A 23558-nucleotide genomic window follows, 5' to 3' on the forward strand; every position below is an offset into this window, starting at 1 on the left:
CTCCTTTTCTTTTTGTGAAGTATTTTTAAAGTAATTCATAATAAAAACAATGTCTGGTTTGTGGCAGAGAGAAGAAATGGAGACATTTGTACTGTGACCTCTCCAAATCTTTCACCCTTTAAAATGATTTTGGGGTTCATTTTTGTATCTTTTAAAACTTCCCCTTGTTTTCAACCCAGACAGTTCAGGAGAACTTGAGCGTGAAATTGCCTAAAACCTGACCGTAAACAAAACCAAAACTGAACAGGCAGCTCAAAGAAATGCAAAGTGTTGAGTAAACAAGTAGAATAAATGCACAAGAGTTGATGAGATTTTTAAAATTATTCAGCATTACTGAGTAAGATGTTACTAGTAACAGAAGCAAGGAAACGTGTTTGTTTTTAATTTTTAACGTGCTCTTTAACCTATTTTTGAGCAATGCATAAATAGTCTGTGGAACTTATTGCCACAAGCTGCAGTTGAGCCAAGAGCCTACCAGAATTCCAAAAGGATTGCATATTTATACAGATAATGAGAATATCAAAAGTTACATTTGATAGGATAAAAGGAAAATAGAGGGTATAAACCTTCATCCTCACCAAGGTTAGCAAGTCACTTCCCCTATGAACAGATTATTCTCTCTTCTATTAGAAGGATACTAGCACCTTCCTCTGAAGAAGCTGCTATTGGCTACTTCTGGAGACAGGATACCAGACTAGGCAGACCACTTGTCTGAACCGGTATGAAAATTCCTATCATCCTGACAGTGTCCCTTTACAAGGAATGGTGAGCAAGTTTAGCATTTGTTAAATTTAAGGATGTTTGCTGCTAGCTTCATTAAAACATAATTGGCCACATTTTTCCCTGGTATGTCTGACTTCAATCCTTTGCAGGCAGCCACTATGATACGTCCCCTCCACAGTTCTGCCAATGCCCCTCAATCTCTAGGAGAACACCTGTTAGACATGAACCTCTCTCGCAGAACTTTGCGATCATGACAAGCTGTGTGGCATGCCTCTTGACCTGCCAAGGCCCTAAATGTAGGACAATGCATGACAGGGACACACTGAGGAAAACAAAGATTATTCATGCAGGAAATCTAAAATGCTGTGCCATTCCTTCCTATGATATCAATAACTCTTTTCTATATGCTCAGCTTCATAAGTCTTTATTTCTGCTCTAAATTTTCAACAATAGAAGTGAGAGGGTACCAAATTTAGGTTAAGTTTGGGACTAAAATGAGGGACATGCCTCGCTATGAGACACGTTACACAGTGGGTTTGGGATAAAGGAAAAGGCTGTGATGAGACCAACTGTCTCATTTTGACTCTGAACCTAAGGAAAGACTTTAAAATGTTGTGATAGTTTATTGAAGATTTCTAATCCCACAACATTAGGTCACAATATCTCATTAAGTCTCAGAGAGATGGCTGGGTCACATCATTACTCAGAATATCATCCCCACTACTACATGTGGTTTTGGAGGTAGGAACCCTGTCAGGTCACGGTACAGGCAGTATGAACAAAAGCAGATGAAATATAATGGCTAATGTTGCCACAACCAGGTATTGGCCATGAAACCTCTGCAAATAAAACTGACTTGAATTTGTTCACAAGTGTCCCTAATGGAAGTCTGATATTTTTAAGCTACCTCATTCTTTGTCCCTACCTTTGGGCCTCAGAAAATAAATAGTTTCCTAGCTTCAGAAATGGATGTTTTATCCAATGTAAAATTTGGTTTAACCTAGCATGAATTGCCTCGTATCATGTTTAACCACATTGTGACTGCTTTGTTCACTCACTAGACTAGACTTCAATAGACTTCTTTGTACAGTAAATAGGTCTTATGACTCTGAATGGAGACTGATGGAGCGATGCATATATAAATAATTAATCTGATTTACATAACTCCAAAAACATATGCAATGGAAAAATATTCCTACAGTGAAAATCTAGATACCCTTTTAAATGCAAATGTTTTCAGCTATGACATTAATCCGCAAATGAGAGAACAGATTGGCAGAGCAGAATTCTCGGATGCGCTGCCGTCGTTTATCGAAGCACACATTAATGGTTTACTGTAAAATTAAGAGACATGACAGAATGGATCCACTCAGTGTGTTTATAAAGTAAACATTCCCCCACTTTAGTAACCATTCAACAGAGGCTGTCTGCTGTGAATGCCTCTTCCACTATATGAACCAGCTTTAGACTCCAGAATTTACTTATCTTTCCTCTCTACTTCTTGATAAATGTACAAACATCCAAAGGTCTTATTATCTCCCAGTCAACTTGTGCTTTCTTCATCTGTCTAGCAGGTTTAATGCACCCCTTTGAGATCCAAAGGTCCAATGCTATCTAAAGTACGTTTAGGAACTCATTCAAACGTCTTGTCCTTAACAGATGTCCTTTGCATCCATGGCTTTCCTTGTCATAAACACCCCAGATAAAGAGGGCCAGGGTGGCTCATGGGTTTGGTAAAGGGACACAAGAGCACCTGGCCTTTGGAGAGAGTGGTGAATTGGTGCAGTGGGCATGTGGGGTTGCCACCTTTCCAATTTTTCAAAACCAGATACTACACGCCCCCCTGCCACTCATTCCCCCCTTCCATTGTTACTCCCTCACCTCGCCCCTCCCCACGATCCCCCAGGACTCAGCTGCTGCCTACAGAGCCAGGCTGGGAGGAGCTGACACAGAGCCTGCCTGCCCAGTCATGGCACAAAGAGCAGAAGGTGAGGGTTGATCCCTGGAGCAAGGGGACGTAGAGAGACAGGGTCCCGGGAGGCTGAGAAACCCCACCAGGCCATCACGGGCAGCGAGCCCGGCCACCGGCTCTGCTCCTCAAATGTTGCACAGCCAGAATCCCTCCCCCTGGTGGCACCGGTACCTGTCTCACCACCGGAGCCAGAAGCCAGTTCCTCACATTAATCTTCTCTCCAGCAGCCGAGCTCCTTCAGCAGCTGCTGCTCTTCCTGCCCTCCCGCCGGTGGAGGCCGGTTACTGTGGTGACCGGATTTTTGGTGTCCAGTCAGCAGTACTGACTGGATCCTGCACAGGTCCACTTTTGACCGGACTTCCCGGTGAAAACTGGACACCTGGCAACCCTAAGCTGCCGTGGTGGAATAGGGTGGTAAAATTGGATGACTATATGGAATTCAAAAGGCTGAAGTCAGAACCAACTGCCCTCTCAGGCTTGTTTAATACCTACGCAATGTGGAGGACACAGTAAGGACATGGTTTCAGCCGTTATCTTTGAATTTCTCTGGCTTGGTGAATTTATGCTCTACTCCGCTGTAAGGGTGGGCACTAAGATGAATGAAGCTCAAAAGGAGGCTGGGCAGAGCGTGCTAGGAGTCCAGCCAGCAAAGCAGGGAGCCAGGTAGGTTTGCTAGGCATCCAGTTTTCGACCGGAATGCCCGGTTGAAAAGGGACCCTGGTGGCTCTGCTTGGCACCGGTGCCCGGGCCATTAAAAGTCCAGTTGGTGGTGGAGCAGGGGCCTGGGGCTAAGGCAGGCTCCCTGTCTGCCCTAGCTCTGTGTGGCTCCCAGAAGTGGCCACCAGGTCCCTGCGGCCCCTACGCACAGCAGTGGCCAGGGAAGCTCCACACACTGCCCTCGCCCCGAGTTGATACTAGTTGATGCGGATGATACTAAACTGGGAGGAGTGGTAGATACGCTGGAGGGCAGGGATAGGATACAGAGGGACCTAGACAAATTGGAGGATTGGGCCAAAAGAAATCTGATGAGGTTCAATAAGGATAAGTGCAGGGTCCTGCACTTAGGATGGAAGAACCCATTGCACAGCTACAGACTAGGGACCGAATGGCTAGGCAGCAGTTCTGCGGAAAAGGACCTAGGGGTGACAGTGGACAAGAAGCTGGATATGAGCCAGCAGTGTGCCCTTGTTGCCAAGAAGGCCAATGGCATTTTGGGATGTATAAGTAGGGGCATAGCGAGCAGATCGAAGGACGTGATCGTCCCCCTCTATTCGACATTGGTGAGGCCTCATCTGGAGTACTGTGTCCAGTTTTGGGCCCCACACTACAAGAAGGATGTGGATAAATTGGAGAGAGTCCAGCGAAGGGCAACAAAAATGATTAGGGGTCTGGAACACATGACTTATGAGGAGAGGCTGAGGGAACTGGGATTGTTTAGTCTGCAGAAGAGAAGAATGAAGGGGGATTTGATAGCTGCTTTCAACTACCTGAGAGGTGGTTCCAGAGAGGATGGTTCTAGACTATTCTCAGTGGTGGAAGAGGACAGGACAAGGAGTAATGGTCTCAAGTTGCAGTGGGGGAGGTTCAGGTTGGATATTAGGAAAAACTTTTTCACTAGGAGGGTGGTGAAACACTGGAATGCATTACCCAGGGAGGTGGTGGAATCTCCTTCCTTAGACGTTTTTAAGGTCAGGCTTGACAAAGCCCTGGCTGGGATGATTTAATTGGGTATGGGTCCTGCTTTTGAGCAGGGGGTTGGACTAGATGACCTCCTGAGGTCCCTTCCAACCCTGATATTCTATGATTCTATGAGTTCCGGTTCTGCAGCTCCCATTGGCCGGGAACCGCGAGCAATGGGAGATGTGGGGGGCGGTGCCTGTGAGCACAAAGGCAGCGTGCCCTGCGCAGAGTCACCTGGCCGCCCATGCGCCTAGTGGCCGCAGAGACCTGGTGGCCGTTTCCTCGGAGCCGCAGTAATCGCCACTGGGACCCCGCACACACACACTTGCCCCCCTGGCCCAGCCCGGAGTCCCCTCCTGCACCCCAAACCCCGCATCCCCAGCCCCACTCCCAGACGGAGCCCTCACCCCAAATGCCTGCCAGAGCCCCCTCCTACATCCCAAACCCCTCATCACTGGTCCCACCCCAGAGCCTGCACCCCCAGCCCAGAGTCCATACCCCCTCCCACACCCCGGTGAAAGTGAGTCAGGGTGGGGTAGAGTGAGCAATGGAGGGAGGGGGAAATGGAACGAGCGGGGGATGGGGCCTCGGAGAAGGGGCGGGGCATGGGCAGGGGTGTTCAGTGTTGTGTGATTGGAAAGTTGGCAACCCTAGAACCAGGAGGGGGAGATTTTCAGCATGCTGCTTCAGTAGCCTGAGGTACCAGCACTAAGCTATGGAGGAGCAGAAAAGGAGCAGGAGCTGAGAATGAAGAGGGACCACTGTGTCCCAGCAAGTGGGAGATCTGTCACCAGCTGTCTTACTGAGGCTGTCAGCTGTTTGGTTGCTGGGCATGGCGTTCTTCGATGGGTTTATTCTCACGTAGAGGCAGCCAGTGTTTTCTCCTTTCTTAAGCTCAGCCGGTGTCAGAGGGCAGCAGCCCCTCGCACGGACACTAAATTACAAATGCCGCCGCTGGTTTCAGTATCAGGTAGCAAAAAGGCTCTGCTACAAGCCTTTCCGCAGTTTGCTTCTCTGCAGCTCTTGCAAGCTCTCTGCCAGCCAGCAACAAAGGTAGCACAGACCTCTGCTCTGCCAGCTCAGCCGTGGCCAAGGCGGGGTGCTTAAAAGAGGACACCAGTACTGAGATTGTTCCAGGGGGTTATTTTGAGGACTCAGGGTGGAGTGAATGCCATTATCACCATTAGCTTGAGGAGAATGTTTCTTCAAAGAATACTTCTCTCTCAGTGGTAGCACCAGTGGATTCTTCACTGGCTGCATCGTTCTGAGAGTCCCAGAGACTGATCCTCGTCTCTCGCACCCCAGGAGTAACTCCACTGAAACCAAGTGTAATGGTCCTCACTCAGGGTCTGGTTGGGGAGCAAGCCCTGACTGCCAAGGTCGTTGTGGGGAGGGGAGCCCAGGCCCTCCCACTCCACCAGGCTCCAACCCAGGACCCTTTGGGCTGCCAGTAGTCTGGCAACCAAGGCTGCTTAAGGCTGTCTTCCCTGGGCCTCTTCCTCTCATCCTGCCCCAGCTTAGTCCACCTGGTGGGGAAATCCAAACCAAAAGAAATAAGAGTTACCAGTGTCCAAGGTCCACAGGATACTTCCCTCTCTGGTTGTCACTCGGGTGGGTCCTCCCTTTCCTCAGGGAGCCCCGCTTCTTCAGGGCAGCTATGTCAGAGCCTTTAGACTTCCCGCTGCTGGAGCTGTGGGCTGCTAGTTTGCTCACCTCCAGCTCTGCCACCCACATGAGCAATTCCCAACCTTTTAATTCCTCCAGTAGATGGAGCATTTGTTGCAGGTGTGGCAGGGTAGGGTTGGCTGAGCCCCAAATAATCCCATAACCCCTTGTTGCCCTGTGTGGTGTTTGTACTCCCCATCACACCAAGTAATGATGGTATAAGACCCGCAGAAGCTAGGGCAGAATCAGCCCCACAGCATGGGTATATGCACATGCAGCACATACATTTTTGATGGGAAAAGGACAGGAATTAAGGGTGGCGGGTGGACCTCCACTTCGGGGAAGCTAGCCCTGCAGCCCCACCCCTTTCACACAAGACCCCACCCCCACGGCAGGAGCTCTGATCCCCCCTGTACTGCTGTTCCCCCGTGGCCGGAGAAGCCCCAGACCGGACGCAACCCTGAGTTGCCCCCACCGCTGCCAGAGGAGCCCCGGGCTGGCCTCAGACAGCTGACCGACCCGAGCCCTGGCCGAGCAGCCCTAGAAACGCCAGCCAGCTGGCCGACCCCAGCCCAGGGCCTGCCCAAGCAGCCGCAGCCACACCAGCTGGCCAGCTGACCCCAGCCCAGGGCCTGCACAAGCAGCCCCCGCCGGTCGACCCCAGCTCCAGCCGCCGGCCAACCCCAGCTGCGCCGGCCAGCCCGCTAACCCCAGCCCCGGGCTGGAGAATGGGAAACACTGCGCCCCTGCCTCCCCCTACCAGCAGAAGAACACTGATCTTTTTATATATGCCATGCAGGTTCTGGGGCAGCTGAGGAGGTAGTATTTGCTACTCAGCTTCCTGGGTTCATCAGTAATCTCTCTGGAGTTCAGGGAGATACTGACGAACCCAGGAAACTGCATAGCAGATACTTCCACCTCAGCTGCCCTGGAATCTGCATAGCACATAATAATAAACAAAAACCAGCAACCCAGCATCCCCTTGCAGCAGCTCCAGCCTATTATACCTGCCACCCATGACAGCAATGAAATAGTGTTCCCTCTCTGACAGAGAACGTAGCTTTCAGACCAGTGATATTGGACTAACACACAGGGAAGTGGCATTGAATTGAATAGAGAGAATCAGGGTGTTCTTGAGAGGGTGACATTCACCCCTCTGCTAACAGCAAGCTCAGGGCCCAGGCAGCCCTTAAGCTTGCAAAACTGTGATTTATCTAAGGGAAGCAGTGGCTCAGCTATAAACAGAGCGAGATAAGGTGGACCCCACTTTCAGTTTGTTTTCTTCCTGCTGGGATTTGGATGTTCTGGTTTGTGAGTGCACAGTATATTACTAAGAGCCTATTTGCTTATCCCCTCCTAGCACACCACACTTCCTATTGTATTGGCTTGGCTTATTAGTAGCTAAGGAGCAGGAACAGCAAGGAAACTGGAAACTACGCTCTCACTTATTTGCCCTTATCAGTGGTTGGGGCACTTATGGCATCCTAGATATGATATGCAGCTGACATCCTGTACAACAGAGGCCAGTACTGCTCTGATGTATTTAACCAATTGCAATTCCTGGCTCGCACGCCCAGTTCTGGCTCTGCTCAACAAACAGGAGTTCCAATTTACAGGCCAAATATTAAGTTTCACCCTCCGTGTGTAGGGATTGCACACGGCGCACAGCAGGGAAGGCTTGCATCCAAATCCTGGGGATGGCTGGTGCTATGGAAATCAGAGGCGGGGTCTTTAATGTGTTTGACAGAAAGCCCCGACCGTAGCAGAACCCTCCAGATTTGCATCACCAGCCGGGGGAGTCAGGTGGCTGGCCTGCCAGGTGCCGTGTTGTGCCACCGGCACAGCACCAAGTGGAGGCTGTTCAGCACCTCACAGGATTCTGGCAGGGCAAAGGTTGTCTTGCGGTTCGAGAGAGGTTGGGGGGGTGCAGCTGCACCAGCATCCACAGACTGCGTGGAGTTTCGCACCAGCTGAGGATCCGGCCCAGCCAGTTTGGCTGTCCTGTTTTGTTATTGTATCTAGAAAGCACTGCAAGCAGGTCACACTCCCATCTTATTTGTAAAAGACACACATGCGTGCTCTGGGTAAAGTTCAAACTTAATCCCTTCCTGAGGGTTCTTTTATTGTTAATTTTATATAACAAAGTTTCTGCCAAAGCTTGCACTTAGCTGGGTTCCCTACAGGATTCCTCTGTCCCTGCCTTGACTTCCCTCTCTTAGAGAAACATGCAAAACTTTTTGCATCCTAGGTTGGTGCTATTAAGACCCACCTGGTCTGACTGCCAGCATGACTCACGAGAATCTCTATGCAAGCTCCTAGAATCTGACCCCCCAGTATCCACTTCCACACTTTTAGATAGGAGCAGTCCTAAATTCAGGATTCCAAACATCCTTCCTTATAATCAAATGAATGAGTCACCTCATCCTCTGTCACCTTAAACTTTCAGGGTGAGATTTTCCAGCATCACAATCCCTGAAGGGGCTTTGAAAATCAGAGCCTCCAGAAATGTTACTACAGCTACTAAGTGAAGGGAAAAAGCTTACACCTAGAACATGAACGTTCATAAAGAAACCCAAGCTTGAAAAAGCCACAATCTGATAATTATCTGTACTTTAGGTCTTAAGTCAGAATGGACAGGGAGACAAAGCAGCACAAAACAAAAATCTATTGATCCAACAGTAGCCAGACCAGAAGAAGGACAGAAAGCCCAGCATTTGTTTGCAAGTAGAGAGGGAAAAAACCCATCAGAGCAGAACTCCCTTTTCAGATAAGCGTTACATGATGTTCCAGGAAAGGTTATGGTGCTTTACAAGAGAATTCAGACTTGACAGAATGTGTATCTAAGTTGTGGTTTAAAAAAAAGCTACTGTACCAAGTACAAAATCTAAATCTCCAGGAGCTACGGCCTCTCACTGCCTTGAGAAAATACAACATCCGAGCTAAAGCTCAGAGTTCCTGTTCATTAACAGCAAAGACACTTAGGAGAAAAATTCTGGCACTTTACCTCATTTAACCATCAAGTGAAATGAGTCCAAAAGTGCTTTAAGAGAAGAAAATTTTGAAATCAAAATGCCGCAAAGTTTTTCTCGAAAGGTTCTATCTATTCATGTCCAGCGTTTTCTGTCATCTCTGGTTGGCTGGGACACTTCATCCCAACATGGTGAATGATTACCTCATACTCCTTTGTCACCTCTCGGCTGGGCTGTAACAATGCGATACCTGGCCACGAAGCCTTAGGGAACTCCAGCTGGTATGGGATGTTGCAGCTCATCTCCTCAGCAACCCAGGCTCCTGTGAACACATCAGACCTGTCCTCTGCTCTCTACACTGGCTTCCCATTGAACATTGAATCAAGTTCAAGGTCTCAGTCCTTATCTTTAAAGTGCTCTACGTCCTAGGCCGAGGGTATTTAAAAGATAGACTGAAGCACTGGGATGGTCAACAACTTCACTCCTCTGGCCCAGCGGAACACTCTACAACAAGGTAAAGCTCATCTGTGTGGGAGATGGAACTTTCTCAGGGGCTGCTCTGAGACTGTGGCATGAGCTCTCTGAGGTTCATTCCAATCTTCCCCACCTTATGCTCCAAGACCTGCCTTTTCTAACACAGACATACAGCTGTGTGTGTGTACCTTCAAAACCCAAACGCTCCCCTGTACACACTTCTCTCTCAGCCATGTTGCTTAATGCACTACTGGAAGGCGCTCAGATTCTATGGGGCAGTATAAAAACCTGTAGAGAATAGAACAGCTAATTAGTACTGGAGGTAGCACTTACTGTTATGAGCAGTGCTGCCGTGAATGGCTTTAGTGGCACAGCCAGTCAACAGGAGAGCCAGGACTTGAACACTGATTTCCTGACACCCTTAGCCCCTAGTGCCTTAGCCCCAAGACCACCCTCCTTTAGCATGTGAATGCTCTCCTCATTCTTCAGCAGTTTTATGCACATGCCAGCAAAATCTCTGTGACAGGATACAGGGGCACTACCTGGTCCCCAGTACACAAGGGGTTAACTCCAGCTTCTCTTTCCCCCTTCTTTGACCAGGTGTTCAAGGCTAGGGCTGTAAGAAAAGCTGCTGAAGAGAGAGGAAGGGGAAAGCAGGACTCTCAGTAGGAGCTCTGAGATAAATCCTAGTCTGATGTTCTTTTTGCATATCTTACTCTGATTTGTTTATGCGGACTCTCTCCTGCTGAACAGTCCTTACCGCCTGCTGCTAGCCCTGCTCCCTCATCCCACCTGTTTACATCCACCTATCTGCCAGCTTTAAAGCCCACCCAAGAAGTCCTGTCTGCTTGAACTCCAGCTTACCGTTCTTTCCGGCTTTACTGATTTCAGATCTCTCATGCTCTCCCCTTCTCTCCAAATTACTGTCTGCACAGGTCTCGCCCTCTTCAGTAAAGACCCCCTAGTAACACTAAGCTTTGGAAGTGGCAGTTAAATATATACAAAGGTTACTGTGGCTCGATGTGTCTGCAAAGTAACCATGGAGAACCTATAAACAGCTCTATTAACTGTAAGTGCACCTGGGGGAGAGCTGAGACCGTTCCCAGAATGCTAACCTTTATCTATTCACCTTGCTGCCAACCTTCTAACCTTTCCTTCTTCCCTTCTGTTTTCCCACCAAACTCCTCATGAGCCTGAAGCTGAAGGAGCAAACTACTCTGCTGCTTCAGATCCTACCTCATAAACAGAAACCAGCCACAGAGGCCATTTGTCTGACTGGGTTTTAATGTGACAGATTTAGAAGGAAATTGCCAGTCATCAGAAGGGTAACGGTTACTTGGTGCGACAGTGGGTTATTGATGAAGCACCTATCCTACTCTTAAGCACAGTTAACACAACTGGCTCTAAGGAAGGTTGTTATTGTGCAGCTGTGCTCAGTGGAAGGCAGGGGGAGAGGAAAGGGGAACAATGGCACATGCTGATTGTGATCCTGTTTTGTAACTGAACCAATGTATTGACATCAGTGAAATAAGAGTGAACATCTTTTTAAAGGTTTCAGACTGGGAATGGCTTGGTGAGACACAAGATTCATTATAGAATCATGCAAGAACCAAGACAGAGCATAGAAACTAGAGATGCAAAAGCCCTTTTAGATCTTCTTGTCTTTGTCATTGTCACTGTAGGAACTTTGGCCCAGAACATCAAAGGTAATTAGGCACCTACTTCCTATTGATTTCAAAGAGAGTTGATGCCTAAATATCACTGAGGATCTGAACTTTTCCCTATAATAGTCTCAAGTGTGTTTTTATTTCAGAGTCCTAAAAGATGGGGCTTCCACAATTCCTTTGGAGACACAACTGCACAAGCTCCTACACCTCAGAGGTAGGCCATTTTCCCTGATACTCTGCCCACATTTTCCTTTGGCAGATTTCATGCAGTTAAGAGTTTGCTTTGTCCTTTCCCCTCCTAAGTATTAGTATCTAGTTTAAATGGAATGGTATGTGTGACATATTATAAAGCCAGCATCACACCTACAGTAGTTAAAGTACATATCTTTCCCCTGAAGAGTGGCTGGGCCCCTGTGTTTAGGCTGCCTCACTGAGCCCTCATCAGATTTAATATGTGAAGTGGTTTTTTTTAACTGGCAGCTCTGGAAACTCAAACTGGGTCCAAAAATTCAGCTGTGCTCTGTCGACCTAGTGAGCCCCCATTGAGACGTACTACAAACACAGTTGATTGAAGTGTCCAACTTTCTGCAGCGTGGGGTCAACATTCCACAACTGGAACTTGGTTAACAACTGTGTTGACGAGCAAAGCAGGTCAGAGACCAGATGCCACAACGGTGCTCGCTCTGCATTGTTACCAGGAGAAGTACTAAAACCTTGGTTCTGACGCTAATGTATGATTAGAGCCATACACAGGTGGCAGCTTTGCTGAGTGCAAAGCTGTATTACAAGCCATTTTGCACAGTAGAAATACACTTTGCAGTTGCAAACAGCTTCTAAGATCAACCCCTTTTTCGCATGCTCAAGACTCCAAACTTTCCAAACCTTTGGAGCTGAACATGTCCATGAGTGATGTGTGCCTAAAGGTGAATTATTCTGGAAGGTTTGAGCAAAGTCCATTTAACTGCTTTGCAGGGACGGGACAGTGACAAAACCACACTTTTTACCCACTATAAAAAAGTATAGCCATCATCTTTTTAAAAAGCCAGGGCCAAAGTAAAAACGGCTGAAGTCTGAAACTGCATGAGGAGAGAGAGTCCTTGCCAAGGAGAACATCCTCTTGGTGGGGTGACAGTACTGCTTGGGGAGGGTGCTCAGAGGGCATCTGCAGAGATGGTTAGCTCAGCCTATAGAACCTACACCATTTTTGCATCACAGATTTTGCATTTAGGGACCAGACTCTGGCACTTACCCACAGGCTTGAGTAAAGGGGGATGCATACTCCTTAGAGAGCTTAGGCAAAGACAAGCCCCCTGGAACTAGCCCTGAACTGGATACACACAAGGGTGTTGACCTCTTGGATCATTATTGCCATTTAAATGGGTTTTTTGCCCCTAATCCTGCTCCAAGGTGCATTTTCTCTTTAGGCGTCTGTCCTCCAGTCACGACTCCTGCATACTCTCTCAAGCCAAACAATAACACCAATAAAGATGGGTAATTAGTGGCCTTGTCCCTCCCCCACCCAACCCATTCACCTCACATAAGATGTGAGCCTCAAGGTCTAATTAACATTAAATACCATTATCAAACATAAAAAGAAAAGGAGTACTTGTGGCACCTTAGAGACTAACCACAAGAAAAGGAGTACTTGTGGCACCTTAGAGACTAACCAATTTATTTGACCATAAGCTTTCGTGAGCTATAGCTCACTTCATCGGATGCATCTGATGAAGTGAGCTGTAGCTCACGAAAGCTCATGCTCAAATAAATTGGTTAGTCTCTAAGGTGCTGTCATAAATATAAAGGGAAGGGTAAACCCCTTTGAAATCCCTCCTGGCCAGGGGAAAGCTCCTCTCACCTGTAAAGGGTTAAGAAGCTAAAGGTAACCTCGCTGGCACCTGACCAAAATGACCAATGAGGAGACAAGATACTTTCAAAAGCTGGGAGGAGGGAGAGAAACAAAGGGTCTGTGTGTCTGTCTATAGTCTGTCTTTGTCGGGGATAGACCAGGAATGGAGTCTTAGAACTTTTAGTAAGTAATCTAGCTAGGTATGTGTTAGATTATGATTTCTTTAAATGGCTGAGAAAAGAATTGTGCTGAATAGAATAACTATTTCTGTCTGTGTATCTTTTTTGTAACTTAAGGTTTTGCCTAGAGGGGTTCTCTATGTTTTTGAATCTAATTACCCTGTAAGATATCTACCATCCTGATTTTACAGGGGGGATTTCTTTATTTCTATTTACTTCTATTTTTATTAAAAGTCTTCTTGTAAGAAAACTGAATGCTTTTTCATTGTTCTCAGATCCAAGGGTTTGGGTCTGTGGTCACCTATGCAAATTGGTGAGGCTTTTTATCCAACATTTCCCAGGAAAGGGGGGGTGCAAGTGTTGGGAGGATTGTTCATTGTTCTTAAGATCCAAGGGTCTGGGTCTGTAGTCACCTAGGCAAATTGGTGAGGCTTTTTACCAAACCTTGTCCAGGAAGTGGGGTGCAAGGTTTTGGGAAGTATTTTGGGGGGAAGGACGCGTCCGAACAGCTCTTCCCCAGTAACCAGTATTAGTTTGGTGGTGGTAGCGGCCAGTCCAAGGACAACGGGTGGAATATTTTGTACCTTGGGGAAGTTTTGACCTAAGCTGGTAAAGATAAGCTTAGGAGGTTTTTTCATGCAGGTCCCCACGTCTGTACCCTAGCGTTCAGAGTGGGGGAGGAACCTTGACAGGTGCCACTAGTACTCCCTGTCTTTTTGCGAATACAGACTAACACGGCTGTTACTCTGAAACCTGTCAGGATAGCAGAAGTTACTGCAACATTGCAAAGTTAGAATCACAATGAGTCAGGACTTATAAGAGCCAAGGTTCCAACAGCTATGTTAATCTGGCTGCACTGCATAGATATTCTGTATGTCTATAGGTATATGTGTTTTCAATCCCTGTTTATGGTGATAAATCAGTGGCCTAATATGTTACTGGCCTTTGTGACTGAACATGCAACCTGAACATTGCATTAACATAAACCAGAACTTTCTCATTTATATTGGAGTAGATAGAGCTCAATATATGGAAGAGTCTTTCTCAATATAAAGGAAGCCATTACTGTACACACCAGAAGCGTAGGGACCTGATGTTAAGCAAGCGAGTCTGTATTTTGTCATCTTAAGCAACAGAGTCAGAAAATTTTAGCCATAGATTTTTGCATGTAATAATGTGATATGTTAACACTAGCTTTGTTTTATGAAAATGCCTGTGATTCCTACGATAATACTAATTCCCTGAAGACTAAGTTATAAAAATGAGAGAACTGTCAGACTTTGTATTCTACTCCGAAGAACATTCACTTTCCACTTTCTCCCTCTATTACTAAAATACAGGCATTGTTTCAAAAAGAAAGAGCCAGTCAGCTCAGAGCAGAGGCTCAGAACAGTGCATCTTAATTTTTTGGCAGAATTCCCCATTGCCTTTCTAATGCTTATTTAAAAGTCATGGGCCAAACTCTGCAGTCCCTGCCAAGAGTAATGCCTCAGTAAGGACTGCAGGATTTGAGCCAAACAGAGAAATGGTACCCAACCTAGCTAAAGGCTTTTTAGAGGAACACGGGTGTCCTTAAATTACACTGGCGAAATGATAATACCTTTTAGTGCTGAACGAGGATTAAGCAACAAGTGTTTCACTCAGATCAAAGGGCACTTAATGGCTCCCTTTCTCCCCAATGAGGCGATAACATTGCCACTGATACATGTCTGCAGTTCAGAGTCTCCTGTCTCCTGTGTGCACACAATCCATTCTCCTGATGGCTGTGCAATAAGCTAGCACCTCACTTGTCTTTATAATGCAGTTACTCACTCTGTCGAGTCCTACCCCAAGAATACATACTCTTCAGCAGAGCGGGACATACTGAAATGGCCCTTTGCACTTTGGAAACACAGTAACAAGAAAGCAGGCTGCTGGCGTGTCTCCCCAGCCCAGGAAGGTTAGTCCAGGCCCAAAAGTCTGTACAGACCCTTCCTTCAGAGCTAGGGTGACCAGACAGCAAATGTGAAAAATCGGGACAAGGGTGGGGGGGTAATAGAAGCCTATATAAGAAAAAGACCCAAAAGTCGGGACAGTCCCTATAAAATTGGGACATCTGGTCACCCGATTCAGAGCACACTTTTAGTCTTCAGATACAAAACTCGTGGTGTAACACAAAGTTATTCCTCTGATCAAAGCAGGCAGCGGGGGCCCAGATGCCTTTCTCCCTTGCTTCTTCCCCACTGCTCCAGGACCTACCACAAGAGCCAGCTTGCTTCCTGTAGCTCTCCTCCAACTGAGCTCTCTCAGCCCTTTATAGGAAGCCTTCATCGGGAGGGAGCCTGTCAATCATTCTGAGAAGCGTATTATTTTACTTCGGCTCAGTTGTTGTTGTGGTAACAGCGAGTTCCAATAGCAGCAGGAAGGAGATGGTGATGGGGAACGTTCTCCCACTCTGTCTGTGGAGTAGGTGCAATGCGGTGCCAAGGGTTAATGGCAAAGGGCCCCATGTAAACCGGTCCAGAGATCACTAAATACATTTGCTACAGGAACATTTTTAAGTGACTTTAAAATTCCAAACTTTCTGTATGATGCATTAACTGAAATAATACACAATAATAATGCATAAATGTCACTTGCTGTACAGAAAACCATGCTCTTTGGGAATACCCTGCAGTTAGATCCCTCGCTTCTTGGACTTTATTCAATGGAAGCTGTAATAACATGGAACCATTACTTGTGGGTTAAATTCTGTCTGGTACACGCCAGAATTCTAACACAGGATCAACCGCACCCATCTTGGCCCCAATAAAACATCACCCACTGTGCAGACCCTTTGCCATGGAGGGTTGTTATGGGGCACTGCCTAAAGTGAGAGGGCATGGCCTGCTTGTCATGATCAATGACCCAGCAAAAACCTTTATGTTCAGCGCCAATGCAGTGTATTGCTGGTCTCAGTGAGAGTCAATTGCACAACGGGCTGTCACTGGGCTGATCTTGCCAGAATACAACTGTCACTTCCTGTTGATTAATCACTCTGTACATCCTGCCCACTTCCTGGTGCCTGCCAGAATCCGGTCCTCTGCCTTTACCTTTAGAAGATAAATAGCCTTACAAGCAGGATGTCAGCATGACATCGATAATATACAAAGGAGATTGGCTGCTCCTAGTAAGAGAAGTTGGTCCCTAATCTCAAATAAAGTGAAAGAAAAGTAATTATTTAATCAAAGTTTTGGTGCTATTCTGGCTCATTATTTCCTCCAATTCCTACGGACTTCTGTACATTGCAACAGGATTTATGACGCTCCCCGAAAGTTACCAATCAGTAGCTAATATTACCATGCATACAGGGCCAAAGCATCTGTCCCTCCATCCCAGGCTTGTCACTGTGCTGTTTGAACTTGATCTAACTGAACATTGCAGCAGGTAAAAGGAAATAAATGACCCCCGCTGGGGCACCCACCTGCCACACAGGGTCTGTGTGCTTCCCTGACTTGGCAGAGCTCTTGTAGCCTGGCTGCGAGTGCGACTTTTTCAGGTTGTAGATGGCCACGTTGCCATCGTAGAAGCCCACGACAAGAAGATAGGGATGGTCGTTGTGGATGTCGAGGCACATGATGCCACTCTCACTGCTGAAGATGTACTCAGGGAAGCTGGGGTTCTTCAAGGTGTACAGAAGGAGCATGCCCCGGCTCTGCTTCATGAAGTCATCTAGAGAAAGGAAGATCCACACCATGATGTGAGTGTGACATTACACCCCATATTCTTTATGGAAATATGCTTATGATATGGATATGGCATAACTGAGATCTATTTTATGCAAGATGGGTCTTGCAAGGTATCATCAGAAAGGTTATATTTTACTGAATGTGATTATCCAATCTGTAGGCATGTATCATTTCTGTATCTACAGTTAGGAATATTGACTGTCACAATTACAACTGCGTGTGTATTTGGGAGACACCCACCAGACAACAGGTCACCAGCCTTGATGGGCCATTAGGAAGAAACAATAAGACTTTGAAGACACTAATCTCTCTCCTTCCTGAGAGGCGTCCTGGGACGTAGCTGTGACACTACTAGGTCAGGTGGTCCTGTCACCTGGTACTAAACACCATCTTGAACTTCTAGTAATTTTCCACTAAAAGGAGGGGGAGGTCAACACTGGGAAACAAAAGATTCCCACCTTATGAAAATCTTATTTAAGGCTGGGGAGTAAGGCAAACAGGACGCTTCTCCATTGCCTTCCTGCCCAAGAACAAAGACTGCTGAAAGTACCTGAAGAGACAAAGGAACTGAGTGGTGGTGGGAAAGGCAAGGGCTGAGTCCAGATTAAGACAGGCGTCTAGTCTGTAAAGAGAAATAACTGGAACTCTAAGTTACAAACTCTGTAACTTGCCTAAAACAACATTTAGGGTGAGAAATTATTTCTTGCAACCAGTCTCTTTAAGATCTTAAGCTTAGTATGTGTGTTTTGTTTTATTTGCTTGGTAATCTGCTTTGTTCTGTTTGCTATCCCTCATAATCACTTAAAATCTTCCTTTTATAGTTAATAAACTTGTTTTGTTTATTATTAAGCCCAGTTCATGCAATTTCTAACTGGGGGGGAGGGGCAAGTTGTGCATATCTTCCTCCACATTGAGGGAGGGGGCAAGGTTCTGAAATTATGTTGTATAGATTTCTCTACACATCTGGAGAATAAGTGAAGCCACCCATTCATTGATAAAACTATTACAAATAAGTACTAGTATTGCAAATATATATTAATCTACTAAACATGCGACATTCCTTTCAATGGTGCTGTACCTCAGGGAATGGTATGCAAATGGGCTTTGTATCAGAGTGGTAGCTGTTTTAGTCCGTATCCACAACAACGACGAGGAGTCTGGTGGCACCTTAAAGACTAGAGTAGATATGGGGACTTGACAGCTAAGCGTCTGGAAGCAGTCATATGCATGTATCAGTGCCCAATATGAAGACTGAAGCTCTTGATGCTTTGAAATCCAACTCAATACACAGTGGCACATTCTGGTGGCTCAAAAAATAATAACTTGACAGCAACCAATGATATTATATGTCTCAATTACTTCACAGTCAGAACAAGAAACCCAGAGCCCATCCCCTGGAACAAGCTAGAGTGGCACTACACTGCTTCAGTTTGTGAGGTAGCCTTCATTACAGGCACTCAGAAATAATGGTGATGGAAGCCACAAGATCCTACATAGAAAACCAAAGGCGTAATGAAAGCCACTGAACCGTTTAAGAGAATGGATAGAAGGAAAAGAAGAGTGATCAGGGTCTGAGTAATGTTTACCTTGTTTCACTTTTAAAGAGTCTATCTAAACTCAAAGTTCTCCTGCGAACCCATAACATTACAATCAGAACTAGCTTTCAGAAACAACTGCTGCTGCCTGAAACATTTGTCTGTGTAGACATTTCTAAAATGACAAGATGGGAGGTAACATCTATATTGGACCAACTTTTGTTGGGGAGAGAGACAAGTTTTCCAGCTTACACAGAGGTCTTCTTCAGGTCTGGGAAATGTACTCAGCGACCTGAAGAAGAGCTCTGTGTAAGCTCCAAAGCTTGTCTCTCTCACCAACAGTAGTTAGTCCAATAAAAGATAACCTCACCCAACCTGTCTTTCTAATAGCCTGGGACCAACCCTACTACAACCACACTGCATAGGACATACAGGCATTTCTAATGCATTCATTGCCACTGCATAAAGGTGTCCTTATAAATGCTAAGAGTTCTCAGGAGAATCTGAGTTTTTTCCAAAAATGAGAAGTAAATCCACAACCTTAGAGTCAAACACCTGTATGGAATTCAAACAAGCAGTCAAAACTCTCCTGGATTCCTTGAGAAACATCTTGTGCTCATACCAATGAGCTCAGTGCAATTATATCTTTTACAGACCAGGTGGGTGAGGTAATATCTTTTATTGGACCAACTTCTGTTGGTGAAAGACAAACTTTTGAGCTTCACAGAGGTCTTCTTCAACTCTGGGATTACCTTTCCCAGACGTGAAGAAGAGTCCTGTGGAGCTTGAAAGCGTGTCTCTTTCACCTACAGAAATTGGTCCAATAAAAGATATTACCTTACCCACCTGGTCTGTCTCATATCCTGGGACCAACATGGCTACACTACCACTGCCAACAGTATATCTTTTAGACAGAAGTCATGGTGCTTGGGGATGAAACTTGCATCAAAGCAGAAATTTTCAAAGAATGGTCTCTATTGTCCCTGAGGCAAGGAAGAGATTCCTGAATTAATAACCCAGTTGTATGGTTCCTAGTGTGATAAGTCCATCCATCATCCTCTCTTTCTAGGGCTCAATAATCCAGAATATTATACCCTTACATCTCACACTCTGCCTACTCTGATCCAAGACACACCATGCACCAATCATATGAAAGCAAGAGAAAAAGCTTTCCCGTCAACATGGCACAACAAATCTCCAAGCTACATCAAAACATCCTGGCTATTGCTGAAAATCTGCCCTTTCCAGCCCCCCCCCCAAATCCAATCTAAAAAGAAAACCAACACAGGGAAGCACATTTGTAAACAGCTGCTTGTGTCTGAGCTCTCAGCTGCCCATGAATATTTTACTTATGTTGTCTGCCTTAGATGTGTTTCAGAGTAGCAGCCGTGTTAGTCTGTATTCACAAAAAGAAAAGGCGTACTTGTGGCACCTTAGAGACTAACCAATTTATCTGAGCATAAGCTTTCGTGAGCTACAGCTCACTTCATCGGATGCTGTAGCTCATGAAAGCTTATGCTCAAATAAATTGGTTAGTCTCTAAGGTGCCACAAGTACTCCCTTTCTTTTTGCCTTAGATGTGTTCACTCTTTGATGACTCTGTTTGCTGGTGTTTAGTCCTGTAAGCTTTGTTTCTTCAAAAGCCAAAGGATTAAGCTATTGTATGTGCTTGAGAGGTACGGCAAGGGCAACCCAGGTTACTTACCAGCAGGATCAGTTCAAAAGTCAGAAGTTTATGGTGCTCCTATGAGTGATTGAGATTTATACTTGCCTTAAAACTACTTTGACAATAGAAGTTAAGTGAATGCCTACACATTTCCCCCAAATAAACAAAACATCACCTAGTGCTAGAAGCATTGTGAGTGCAGAAGCATCTAAGAAAGGAACTGGCCAGCATTATGGAGTTTGCTGTAGTCCAATTGCCCCAAAAGATTTGGAAAAGAATGACTCTTTCCGAGGAGTGCAGGAAGTTTGGCAGTGTGCTGAGCTCATTTTCAAGGGTTGCTGAAATAATAATAATCAGCAGTTTTATAATGTTTTACAGTACTTTGAGCTGCACAGACTCTAAACTAGTTAATCCTCACAGCACCCCTTGAAGGACGGTAGGTTGAGTATTATCATGTTCTTACAGATGATGAAACCGAGAAAGGAAACGTGAAGTGACTTGCACAAGACCACAAAGGGAGTTAAATGAAGAAAGCTCAGCTCTCCTGAACGCTCATTCCTCCACTATGCTCTGCCTAACAGAGCATCCCAGTGATATGTGAACAAGATGGCCAGTGTCCCAGGAGAGAGAGAGAGAGAGAGAGAGATTTAAACAGGAGCCACTATGAGAACCCACATGCCCACTGTGTGCTTCTGTCCCACCGACCAGAACAGAAGCACTATGCCAAGGTGATACAAGCCTTAATGGATAATTGTGGTTCCTGGATCTGTGTACATGCAGTACATACTACATACCATAGCCAAGCAAAACTAATGCCAGAATTTTCAAAAAAACTCCATACCTGGTAATTCATAAAGTCAGAGTTTACGGCCAGAAGATACCATGAGATCATCTAGTCTGACTTCCTGTATAGTGCAGGCCAGAGAATTTCATTGCTATCCCTGTACTGAGTCCAATAACTTGTGTTTGACATAAGTATACCTTTCAGAAAGATATGCAGCCTTCATTTGAAGATGTCAAGAGATGGAGAATCAACCACTTCCTTGGGTTGGTTGTTCTAGTTGTTAATCAAATTCACTGCTAAAAATTTGTGTCTAACTTCTAATTTGCCTGGCTTCAGCTTCCAGGCATTGGTTCTGGTTAAGCCTTTCTCTGCTAAGTTAAAGAACCTTTAGTACCTAGTATTTTCTCCCTGGGAAGGTCCTTACACACCATAATCACATCACCTCGCCGTCTAAACAGATCGAGCTCTCTAAATCTCCCACTGTAAGGCATTTTTTTCGAGCCCTGGAATCACTTGTGTGGCTCTTTTCTGCCCCACTCCAATTTTTCAATATCCTAGAAAATGTGCACACCTGAACTGGATGCACTATTCCAGCACTGGTCTCACTAATACCAAACACAGAGGTAAAATCCCCTTCCTACTCCTATTCTCTACTCCTTTGTTCATATATCCAACTATTGCAGTGGCTCTTTTTGTCACAGCATCACACTGGGAGCTCATGTTAAGATGCTTGTCCATAATGATTCCTATGTCCTTTTCAGAGTCACTGCTTTCTCGGATACAGTCCCCAATTCTGTAGGCATGAGCTTCACTCCTCTTCCTAGGTGTATACATTTACATTTGGTGGGATTAAAACTTATTTTATCTGAATAGGCCAAGTTTACCAAGAGATTCCGATCACTCTCTATGACCAGCCTGGCATCCTTATTTACCACTCTGCCAATCTCTGTGTCATCTGCAAATTTTATAAGCAGTGATTTTTATACTTACTTCCAGATGACTGATACAAATATTGAATAGTGTTGGGTCTAGTACCGATCTTCATGGAACATTACTAGAAACTCCCTCCTTCAATGGCAATTCCTTGTTGTTGACTACTTTTTGAAATCTGCCAGTTTGGAAAGGGTTTAGCCATTACATCTCACGGTTAGGGCCCTCTGACTATGAGTGGAATTCACAGAGCATGAATACTTCCCATTATCAGAAAATGCTCATGCATTCTAGTCAGTAAAATGTGGCATTGCAAGAACCACAAACTCTGATGCATCAAATCAATTTGCTGTAGACAAACTTTGGATTGTTTTATATTATGCTAATTCAGATGTTTGAATATCATAATTTAACACTCCACCTGGGCTTTAATTCCTGGTCTTTCTCATCAAATGAAGGTTATTGTCAGTGACTCTGTTTAGAAAGCACAGAACCTGTAGTTGTGATGCAGGAGGGGGGGAAACAGGAATTTGTTAGTGCTTTGGACATTTCAAAAGAGAAAAAACTGACAGCTCACATGTCAGGATGTAATTTATGCATCTCCTGAGCTCTGCAATAGACCTAATAATTCTGCCATGGGCTCTGCCACACATCAGAGGCCACCTACCTAAATCATGTGGATCGATATATAAAACCTACTTTTAAAGAAACAAGCTGTCAAGGAACCATGCTTCATACTCTAAATATTGGCTGGCAAATGAACATAGGAGACATCGATCCAGCAGGGGCAAGGGAAATGAGAGAGCTAGGTAATATTTGGAACGGCAAACATTTGTCATTGTATTCAAGAGGAGAGGTTCAGAGGTAAAGGACAGAGGCAAAAAGGACTAAAAAAGTGCACTCCTGAAAACAGTGACTGCTCCGTGGGAATGCCTGTCTTGTTCTGGAGTTACACTCCCAGGACATAAAAATGAGATCTATGTCTAATTAGGAATCAAGGCTGAAAACCAGAAAGGGAGAAGGAATATGTTACAGGGCTGAGTCTGCTAGGCTGTGTGTCAGAACTGGCCTTTTTCTTAAACTGAACAGGCTTTTCTTTGGGGGCGGAGGACGGGATGGCGGAGGGAATGGAAAGCTCCTTTTTTGATCTGCTTTTTTAAAAAGCTATTTTTAAAAACTGTTACTTGACAATAACAATGGTAGTAGTTCCACCACCATTATGTTATGTGCACACAACCATGGACATGCCATTATGAACACTACCAGCTGTCAGAGAAACCGTGACCAAATGACCTCCCATTGTGGACTCGGATAATACTTAGCAAAGCCAACACGAACTGGATATGGCATGTTGTGAGTTACCTTCCCCCAAAACATCTCCTCTCTTCTCCCTCCTTTCTTGGTCATCACTGACAACTCTACTATCTCTGTTTGCCAGAAGCTAGGTATGGGTGGCAGGGGATGGATCATTTGATGATTACCTGGAACAATGAGAAGTAAATCTACAACCTTAGAGTCAAACACCTGTATGGAATTCAAACAAGCAGTCAAAACTCTCCTGGATTCCTTGAGAAACATCTTGTGCTCATACCAATGAGCTCAGTGCAATTATATCTTTTACAGACCAGGTGGGTGAGGTAATATCTTTTATTGGACCAACTTCTGTTGGTGAAAGACAAACTTTTGAGCTTCACAGAGGTCTTCTTCAACTCTGGAATTATCTTTCCCAGACGTGAAGAGGAGCCCTGTGGAGCTTGAAAG

The 23558-nt window shown here is 45.5% G+C and overlaps 1 protein-coding gene across 1 annotated transcript in view; it reads right to left on the reverse strand.

Annotated features, from left to right (window-relative positions):
• Window positions 1-23558, reverse strand: part of DNAI1 (dynein axonemal intermediate chain 1) — a 244280-nt gene that overhangs the window by 151638 nt on the left and 69084 nt on the right. The window contains exon 13 of the mRNA XM_077816997.1: window positions 16618-16865. Within this exon, the coding sequence (XP_077673123.1) occupies window positions 16618-16865 (248 nt within the window). The remainder of the gene's footprint in view (window positions 1-16617; window positions 16866-23558) is intronic.

The sequence above is a fragment of the Eretmochelys imbricata genome, chromosome 5 (genome assembly GCF_965152235.1).
Source record: "Eretmochelys imbricata isolate rEreImb1 chromosome 5, rEreImb1.hap1, whole genome shotgun sequence".
NCBI classification, from domain to species: Eukaryota; Metazoa; Chordata; order Testudines; family Cheloniidae; genus Eretmochelys; species Eretmochelys imbricata.